At 43.2% G+C, this 10667-nt stretch overlaps 1 protein-coding gene across 1 annotated transcript; it reads right to left on the reverse strand.

The window, feature by feature from the left end:
* Positions 1–2883: 2883 nt before the first annotated feature.
* On the reverse strand, positions 2884–10443 carry LOC138957239 (uncharacterized). Its single transcript, XM_070328385.1, has 3 exons — positions 10330–10443; positions 4424–5271; positions 2884–3906 (listed from the first exon to the last, which is right to left on the reverse strand). The coding sequence occupies exons 2-3, from the start codon at positions 5234–5236 to the stop codon at positions 2929–2931; spliced, it is 1791 nt and encodes a 596-aa protein (XP_070184486.1). The 5' UTR covers positions 5237–5271; positions 10330–10443; the 3' UTR covers positions 2884–2928.
* Between the last annotated feature and the right edge of the window lie 224 nt (positions 10444–10667).

Below are 10667 nucleotides of genomic sequence, written 5' to 3' on the forward strand. Positions count from 1 at the left end.
TCGGTGAGTGTTTAAATGAAAGGGTGTTTGTACTGTGTGTAAAAGCCTGACCGTATCTATGATGGTTTACGGGAGGCTTACTGTGCCTTTAATCTCGATAATAAACTTCCACGGAAACTAGTAAGTGGTTGATCAACATGCGGATGAAAAACATAATCTGGATTCGTTCGCAAGGTCTGTTCTCGTTGAGAAGTGATTGATTCGCTGTGTGAAAGCTCCTCTTTTGTTTTCTTTGAGATTGGTGAGCGTGCAAAAGAGGTGGTCGTGTATTTGTATCTCATTTCAAACCAAACTGCGTTACGGTTGGCTTTTGTTGTTGTTGGTCACTGCGAAAAGTGTTCTTCCCGATTATTACTGAGCACGTTAACCTGCATGATTGTACCGCAATATTCACAGACACAGTACAAACGCGTGCGCGTGCGCGTACGCACACAAACACGCATGCACACACACCCACACACACACTCTCTCTCTCTCTCTCTCTCTAAAACACGCACACACACACGCACACTCTCTCAAACACACACACACACACACGCACACTCTCTCAAACACACACACACACACACACACACACACACACACACACACACACACTCTCTCTCTCTCTCTCTACAACACACACATACACACGCACACACACACACACTCTCTCTCTCTCTCTCTCTCTCTCCCTCTCTCTATCTCTCTCTAAAACACACACACACACACATATCCCCCCCCCGCCCCCTACACTCACACACTGAAGTTCAATGTCAGTGCAATCATCAAATGTTTATTCTAAACGTCCGTTCGCCATTTCAGGTGTACTACACCTCATATGAAGTACAAATTTGAAGAAAAAACCAGTTGAATTTGATATCTTCAAACCCATCATAGTATGAAAAAAACCGTGCAGGTCGTGTAAGCATTAACGTGGGAAAGTCACAAATAAGTCGACGAACTGATACGTCGGGTGCAATTTAAAGGCAGTCGATACAGTAGCGACAAGGCTTCACTGACAACGTTAGTAAATCTACTTCAATCAATGACTTTGATTACAAAGTGGCTTACATACGATCTCTGCGCGACCAAATTAATAGCAAAAGACACTATGCATGTGATCAACAATGCGCTATTAAATCAGGTCTTGAATAAAAATCATTTTGAAGATCTGTTTGATATCACCCAGATAAACATGAGTAAATGTGCAAATCAAGGAACAAAACAAGGTTAGGTTAACATCACGCAAACACACACACACACACATACACACACACACACACACACACACACACACACACACACACGCACGCACGCACGCACTACTATTGTAACACTGGTACAAGGAAAATCCTCTTTTATCCCCTGCCGCGATTGCACATGTTGATCCGAATAAAACCTGATTTCCATATTGATTTATCTGCTTTGTCTTCCTGAATACACTGCGAGTTGGACAAGCCATATGAAATCCCAACAAACCGACACATTACACAGTCAACATGTTCCCTCTCACAACAGCATGGAGTGTAAAAACAACCCCACGGACTGCCCATATTGCATTAAAGACACTCTCCTTCAACCGAACAACCTCACGGACTGCCCATATTGCATTAAAGACACTCTCCTTCAACCGAACAACCTCACGGACTGCCCATATTGCATTAAAGACACTCTCCTTCAACCGAACAACCTCACGGACTGCCCATATTGCATTAAAGACACTCTCCTTCAACCGAACAACCCCACGGACTGCCCATATTGCATTAAAGACACTCTCCTTCCCGTGTAAACAGATAAATTCAGTTCACCATCTCAGAACTGGACAGGCTTTTGATGGGATAGGACCATTCCTCCCCTTAGTCACATACCAATCAACAAACCAACAACCAAACAAAAACGCATACCAAAACAAACTGCCTGAATGCTCGCTGTGCACAAAGGAACTTTTTTTGATGAATTTCGAGCAAAGATAATTCATCATAAAATTCCAACTCACCACAGACAGCAAGTAGTCTGAGTATTGAGTTTTGGTATGTGACCAAGTGGAGGGATGGTCTTATCTCATGTCAAATCTTGGCCAGTCTGAGACGGCGAGCTGAACTGTATTCATGAGAAAAAGAGTGTCGCTTCAACCGTTCAATACAGCTACGCTACACGACATGAAGTACACACAAAACACTCAAAAACAAAAGGGATTAAAGTTGAAGTACTGACCAAAATGACCCTGAGTGTCTGAGCTTTCTTTGTTATAGAAGGTTGTCTGAATTCTAAATAAAAGTTCGCTTCAATTACTGCGACAGCCGGTTACAATGCTATGAAATGGAATCAAAACCTGCGCGTCAGAGCTTTCTAAATCTTTGTTATAGAAGGTTGACTGAATTTTAAATAAAACAGCTTCAATTTCTGCGACAGCCGGTTATAATGCAATGATATGGAATCAAAACCTGGATATTACATCATATGAAGGATTTTTCTTTAGCATTCTACCGCTTAAAAATTCAACTTCATTTTTACTGTTGTTGTTTGTGAACAAATTCATGCAATTTATAGTACGCACGTGCAACAATGCCTTAGTGACAAAGTCATGACATTTTACGGAAGTGACACAAAAAGGTGACTGAATTATAGACATTTACATAGTCTCATAGAACGATGGGTACTTTTTCATCAACGACGTATGAGGAATGTAACGATTGTTGGTTTTATTTTATTTTAAAACGTATATTAGTGTAAATAGGTCCAGTAAATGATGTGAGCTGTTTTCATCTGGTTAGAACACATTATTTAAATAGAACACTATAAAAATATTGAAATCACACAATGCCTATCAAATTATTCTTACGACACGTCATCCCCCGCCCCCCCCCCCCCCCCCCCGGCCCTCCCCCCCACACACACACACACACCCCACTCCCCTTCTCTTCCCTATATCCTGTGATCATTCTGTTACTGAACAGAAGAAGGCATATAGAAAAAGCCGATTTGGTTCCCAAAGGGAAAGCCATCCCTTTCGTTGGAAAAGTACAAGTCAGTGTTACACCTGGTACAGTGAGAGGTGCTCATGTCGATGTGTTCGGCCTTCACCCCCGCCTGAAGCAGCACGTGATAGTTGGTCAGTTGCAGGTCAACAAAGACCCACTGTCGCTTGGGGTCTTTAGGGCTGCGCGGTTTCCTCGGCATGAGCTGTTCTGTTGGGATCAGTTTTACGTGAAAATCCGACTGAGAAGTCTCGGCGGTCCCACCAGGGGCAGAAGTGACGGTGCTGCAGTTCTTCAACACGGAATCTACACCCTCGCTGGAAGTGGATACTGAAACAGCTTGCGGAGATTTCGTTAATGTTGTATTAGTATCCAAGATGTTCCCGCCTTTCTGTTCTTCGCGTGCTTTAGCTTCGTTCCTTTCAACCTTCTCACACTTCCGCTGATCCCCCGTGGCTGACGTGTGTTGTACTGCCTCATGGACGCTTCTCTCACCTCGTCCTATTCTCACGCTCTGCTGGAAGATTCCGTCGATCTTGTGAGACTCTGTGTCAGCAGTCTCCAAAACGCATGACGGGTGGATATCTGTGAACAGTGTCACGTCCTCTACTGGCACGACAAAACACCCCGGTTTCACCCCAGGGCCCATCGCCACCCGGATGTCTTCTGGTCTGCTCCCGAACTTCTCCTTCATGGTGTTCACCACGCACGCCGCCACCCGTTCAACAGTTCCCTTCCACCCGGCATGGGCAGCCCCGATCACCATGGCAACAGGGTCGGCGAAGAGCAGCGGGATGCAGTCGGCGCCGGCGGCAGCGATGGTGACGTCACGGCGGTTGGTGACGAGGGCGTCAAACTTGAGGGGCTGGTCCTCCCCCACCACCCACACTCTGTGTCCGTGCTCCACTCGGGTGATGTGGAAGTTCTGGTAGTCGAACCCTCCAACCTGTAACAATATAGCGAGTAGCGTGAGCACAAGGGGTTTTAAGACATGCTTTCTTGGGGCGTTAATTCATGAGATAAACGTGGAAAGTTAAGAGCGAGAAGTATGAATGTTGAGACCTACATCCTTGTAAAGCTTGGCACCCGTTTTACTTACATTATGGCTAACTCAGGAGCTATGGAAAAAGAACACAGATTTCTTACAACAGTTCAAACACTCTATCAAAAGCAAAAGCAAGGGTCCCTCAAGCTTCATAGGTCAACGATTTCACGACAAAGAGCACCAATCGTATTTGTCAGCATTCAGTTTATCAGCCAAAGTTAATTAGCTTGTTTGGGCTGTATGATGTCAGGCAAAGCAAGTAAGCTCAGCTTATTTCTACACCGCAAAGCACAACAAACAGAACATGGTTACAGACACAAAGGCATCAATCAGTCGATTAATATGTAAACATATCGGTCTGTCTAACTGATAATAGTAAAATAAGAAAAGGGACAGTAACATAAAACGGTAGACCCACCGAGGCAAGGCGTCTTCTGTTTTCGTCAATAACGAGTCGAGAGTCAGGCTTGAGGTCGGTGTAGACCATGTTCATGGAACACAGGGTGGGTACCGTCGTCACTCCGCCCCTTCGCGTGCTGTACCCGTGCACAAAGCCCGACCCAAGCTCAGGCAGGATATTCGACCTGTTCACCTCAGGAGCACCCAATAGCGACGGCAGTGTGTGAAGAAACCGTTGAACCTGAGCCTTTGTAGTGTCAGAAGGGGGATGAGCGGTTTTCTGGTTCTTCGAAGAGGTAGACTGTTGACTATATCCATGCGTCGTATTGTCTGCAGTTCCGTTTGAGCCGTTCCGAATTTGTCCTGACAGGTTCGTCAGAAATGATCCTTCTCCGTCCCCAGTGGAACCAGCAGCCACAACGCTCCACTTGTGAACGGGAGTGAACAACAGTTTGCAGATGTCGTCCCAGAAAGGTCTGTTGGTGTCATCACAGATTAGTTTGATCTCCCTGATCTCCATGTCGTCCAGCTTCTGTTTGGCCTCGTAGAAACTGGCAATCTTGTCATCGGCTCTGAAGACAGCTGCCTCAACTCGTTCATCGCTGGGAACGACCTCGTTCAGATCGAAACGTGTGAAGTGCTCTGATGAGGTCAGAACGTATACCTTGACGAAGGAGGCTTGGTGATCTTTGACAAGAAGGTCGTTGATCTTGTTTTTGAAGAGGTGGATGTGGTTGTCGGTGCTGGTGGAGAACGGAGAGGGGCTAGAGGAAGAAGAGCTGGAGGGAGGATGAAGGTCGATCAGGAGGGCGAGGTGCTGTTGGGTAGTCATCGTGACGCAAGGAAGACGTCCTGCGGGTCAACGATCTGAAGAAAAAAATAATAAGGATTATGTCAGCATGATAGATGAAGCACAATACCCTTGTTTACTCGACTCGTGTGTTTGGTTTTGCTGTCCCGCCTGTCTCTCCGTCCGTTCATCTTGTCTGCTTTACTGTCTATCGGTCCTGTTTACCATACGACTACTTGGTCATCTTGTCTGCTTTACTGTCTATCGGTCCTGTTTACCATACGACTACTTGGTCATCTTGTCTGCTTTACAGTCTACCATTAAATCTGCTGTTCTGTCGGTCAGTCTATCATTGAGTTTTCGTCTCTTGGTCTTTCTGTCCACACAAGGCCAAAAAAAAAATAGGTGTGGTTACGGTAACATAGCCAAAAAAAATAGGGTAGGTAGGTAGGCAATCAATTTTTTTTTTTTTACTTTTTTTTCTAATGTGTACAAATAAAACCTACTTGACAGGAAAATAAGTGTGCGACTCGAGCGCTTTCGCTTTCATTGCGTTTTCTGCACTCGTTTTTTGTGTGTGTTTTTTGACAAATGTAATAAAAAGTTATAGGGTCGGCCCCTAAAAATAGGGTAGGTCGGGTTACCGTAACCACACCTATTTTTTTTTTTTTTTAGGCCCAAGTGAAATAGAGAGAAATTTTACAAACCCAAAAGGTAGTAGGGATCACAATCGCAATCTGTTTATCCAAATCACATAACTGCACCTCTCACCTTTTCTCTGTCTTTTATCTGGAATATGTTTTTTAAAAGCCGGACAACCAAGTTCTCTTAGTCTTAGTCTTCTCTGCCTAACTGTCCCTGTTTAAAAATACGACTCAATATCGCTATTTACTCACGCTGGCCCTACGACAGACTGTTCCCGTAACAGTACTAACCACAAAGGAAGAAGAAAGGGTTATGCTAACACACTTCCTGGATACAATAAACCCTAAGGAAACATTGAACCATATTTTATACGGGCAAGGGTTAGACATAGATTTTTTCCGTTTGCTTTTTTCATGACTTGTTCGTATCAGTACAATCTGATAGATCAAAGTGTTTCCGCTCATCGAGCACTGCAGGTATTTCCGGATTATCTGGCCACGCAGATCGGTTCGTGGCAATATAACTGTTCGACACAAACTCACACAAAACATAGAATAAACTGTAATCGAAGTATAATCTTGAAACGTCAAATCGAGAGTTATATGTTAATTAAATCATGTGACTCTAATTACGTATCTTAGTCAGACAGCAAATAATAAAATACAATGGACTACATAATTATTACCTTGACACATAAAGTGGGTACTGATATGTTGATAAAATCACGAGACTCAAGTTATCTTAGTAGGTCAAATGTGCTTCATACTGCCCACGGAACAGAACAACTTTGGCGTAATTCCCACATTTACAAACACGAAGCCGATAAGGTTTAGAAACAGGATCATTCGTTTCTTCACTCACTGCAGATGGAAGAAAACGCCCTAAAACAACAAGGCGCTTGAACTGATGTATAAGCTATAGATAGAAGTCGTCTCTAAAAGGTTTGAGATTTGACATACAAAAGAAGACCACGATCGCACGCCCCCACGTACTCACAGAGAGAGAGAGAGAGAGAGAGAGAGAGAGAGAGAGAGAGAGAGAGAGAGAGAGAGAGAGAGAGAGAGAGAGAGAGAGAGAGAGAGAGAGAGAGAGAGAGAGAGAGAGAGAGACCAGTGATGGCGCTAGTAATCTTTCAAACCGGTACGCAAACTTTTATGATGCAAACAGAAAAAAAACGGTAGGCTGGTCATTGGAACCAGTAAGAGTCCAACTCAGAGTACTGGTTTTGTTATTATACCAGCGAAACAACTCGGTATTTAAAAAAATCAACCGGTACGTCATACCGGAAGCCATTTTTGTTCCGGTATTTTTTTCATTTCAACATACCGGTTATTGCCGGTTAACGCCAATACTGGCAGACGCAGATGGTTTCAGAAGCCTTCTGAGAGAGAGAGAGAGAGAGAGAGAGAGAGAGAGAGAGAGAGAGAGAGAGAGAGAGAGAGAGGGGGGGGGGGGGGAGACGTACACGAACAGGCAAACGAAAACACTTTTCAAATACAAGGAAACAGCTTTTTAAAAGAGAGTTGGGTAGATCAACTGTGGGTGTGGTTTTATTTTCTGTTTCTCCTTTATGTCTTTCTTTCTCCGGACAAAATGAAGCCGTCAAAGGGTTTTGCGCAGTGTGTCGCTTTCAATAGAAAAGCATGACGTTCCCGTAACACACAAAAATGGTCGTAAAACAAAATCATGGAGAAAGAATTCGGGACTTCCCGGATATACGAGTAGAGAATGAGGAACAACGCTACGTCCTGGAAAGAAACAATTGGAACACAAACATGACTGTATTTGTGTAGTGGAGACTGGGTGGCCGAGTGGTAACGCACTTGCGCTCGGAAGCGAGAGGTTGCGAGTTCGACCCTGGGTCAGGGCGTTAGCAATTTTCTCCCCCCCTTTCCTAACCTAGGTGGTGGGTTCAAGTGCTAGTCTTTCGGATGAGACGAAACACCGAGGTCCCTTCGTGTACACTACATTGGGGTGTGCACGTTAAAGATCCCACGATTGACGAAAGGGTCTTTCCTGGCAAAATTGTATTGGCACAGATAAAAATGTCCACCAAAATACCCGTGTGACTTGGAATAATAGGCCGTGAAAAGTAGGATATGTGCCGAAATGGCTGCGATCTGCTGGCCGATGTGAATGCGTGATGTATTGTGTAAAAAAATTCCATCTCACACGGCATAAATAAATCCCTGCGCCTTGAATATGTGCGCGATATAAATTGCATAAAAAATAAAAATAAAATAAAATAAATCCCTGCGCTTATAGCTGTACCCACGGAATACGCGCGATATAAGCCTCATATTGATTGATTGATTGACTCCTTTACATGTGTTGGGGAAAGAAACCTCAAAAGAAGGGTAAGGCTACTTGTCTTTCAACGAAACCTTCATTGTACGACTTAAAAAACATCTGAAAAAATAAGGTCCCGTAAAGGAAGTAGGCTAGTCTTAATACAGTAGTAAATGTACAGACTTCCTGAAGATAAAAATCTTTTCAAACAACAATTAGCGAAGTTTCTAAAAACGGAACAATTTTAGGTCATGTTAACGATTACTGTGAACAAACGCACCGATGCCTTTTTAGGTAAGGGGATTATAATTGTACTGAGTCGAAGGGTGTTTCTCTGTGTCAGAAACGAAAAAAGAAAAGTTGTGAAGAAAAATAAGTTACGTTTTGTAGGAAGAAAAAAATAGAACTATGAAGAGACAAACTGTTGATACTGTCATCGTTGTTGTATTGTAAAAAGAAAAATTCTAAAGTTTCAGTGCGCACAGATCTTGCGAATAGAAATAGTGGGAGTAGTAGGCTACAGCTAGTCAATCGAACACAACAATAACCAGGGAGCGTACTCCTCAGCCCCAGTTACAAGAGGTTTGTGCTTTGTGGTCGTCTTATTAATTTGGGCTTTTTCGCGTGATACATGCAGTTGTTAAAATCTTGTTTAAATATAAATTGCCAAGAAAAAAAACGACACTGAGAAATGGGCAGCGACTTGCCTGTCAGCGTTCTTCTCATGTTTGATGTGCACTGGCACAGCCTTTCATCCTTTTTTGACATTCTCTCTTGTTTTCAGTTTTTTCTTTATTGGTTTAATTGTTTCGTCAAGCTTTAAAATCTGTTCTGAATTTAAGCCCCCAAAAATGAGCAGCAAGTTTGCCACGTATGACTGTGTCAAAGGCTGTTGACACTGTTAGGATGCTGCTAATGAGCACACATCAAGATACCAACAAGAGTATGTGAATGGTACCTGACGGGCGCAGTGGCGTGGTGGTAAGACGTCGGCCTCCTAATCGGGAGGTCGTGAGTTCGAATCCCGGTCGCTGCCGCCTGGTGGGTTAAGAGTGGAGATTTTTCCGATCTCCCAGGTCAACTTATGTGCAGACCTGCTAGTGACTTAACCCCCTTCGTGTGTACACGCAAGCACAAGACCAAGTGCGCACGGAAAAGATCCTGTAATCCATGTCAGAGTTCGGTGGGTTATGGAAACACGAAAATACCCAGCATGCCTACTCAACGAAAGCGGAGTGAAGCTGACTATGCTCTCAGAGTATAGTGTGGGGAACCCAAATGGGCAAAACGAGCTCACACGTAACCAGACAATTCTGGAACGCTGAAGAAGAAGAAGAACAATAGTATCTGGTGCTGAGTACCTCACGTAACATGTCAAGCTTTTTTTCAAGCTCTACTTATTTACCAAGTAACGTTGTCATTTAATATTGCCCCTCCCCCCACCCCCCTTCAAAAAGGCCAGTAGCCTGATACGATTACCAATGGTCGGTTCTCTTTGGTCTTGTCTTGTCTTGTCTTGTCAAGACTTTAAACCGATATTTAAAAAAGGTACAGAAACAGTGAGCATGTGTCTGCATCATACAAAAGAACAACAAACGGAGAGAAAAACGAAAGACTGATTAAACGAAAAGTGCTTACAAACAAAACAAAAAAAGGAAATAAAAAAAATAAGCAACGTAGGAAAAGAACAAGTAAATGGGCAAAAACGAACAAGAAGAAATTGACAGAGCAAGAGAACGAAGCAGACAAACAAGTTAACGTACAAAAATCAACAGAAAAAAAATAAGAATACAAAGGAAAGTACACAACAAAACCGATGAAAAAAGAAAAAAAAGGAAAACTGTTCTTTTAAATCACAAACAATCCAAACAAGAAAAAATCTGACGTATCGATCAGACAGCCATCAGACACATTTTTTTAAAACACTAACAAAGGAACGCACAATGAAACGTTCAGCTTTTCACATAAAAAGGTGCACACGCACACACACAATTTAGGCAAATCAAAGGTAACAGGCTTAAATTAATGAGAGATCTTCCTTTAAAAAAAGTAATTCATACTTTGTATTACTGTTAGTTAATTTCTCCTTCACTCGACTTTCAAAAGTACTATTTTCTTTTTCACTTATTGGTACTATTTCCCAGTTCTATTGAACGTTGTAAACACACACACAAAATCGTGAAACTGGCATTTATACTTACTTAGTAGTAATATTGTTAACAGCACAACCCGAGCTCTCCTGTCTTATCTCCGAAACAAGATTCAAACAGGTCTACATCATCACCTTTTATGCTTGTGATCCACCCACTGACATTCCTTCCTCTCCACGATCACGATCACATTATTAATCATCCCTTCGTGTCAAGTGGTTAAACTCGGATCTTGCTGTGGAGTACGCAGACGACAAAGTGACAATTAAACATCTGACCAATCAAAACGCGGGTAACGCTCCGCTTCTGTGAGTCCGGAAGTAATACACGTTCGGTCTGCATGTACCGAAAGCGCCATGCAAGTCAATGCAATGTACTGTTGAATGTCG

This window comes from Littorina saxatilis, unplaced genomic scaffold, assembly GCF_037325665.1.
Source record: "Littorina saxatilis isolate snail1 unplaced genomic scaffold, US_GU_Lsax_2.0 scaffold_864, whole genome shotgun sequence".
Lineage (NCBI taxonomy): Eukaryota > Metazoa > Mollusca > Gastropoda > Littorinimorpha > Littorinidae > Littorina > Littorina saxatilis.

What these genes read in the sequence shown, in the direction of transcription:
- LOC138957239 (XM_070328385.1), bottom strand. Translation starts at nt 5,236, where the DNA reads ATGACTACCCAACAGCACCTCGCCCTCCTGATCGACCTTCATCCTCCC. An exon ending in ACAGAAGACGCCTTGCCTCG is followed by an intron (nt 3,907 to 4,423) that starts GTGGGTCTACCG and finishes ATATTGTTACAG; the next exon opens with GTTGGAGGGTTCGACTACCA.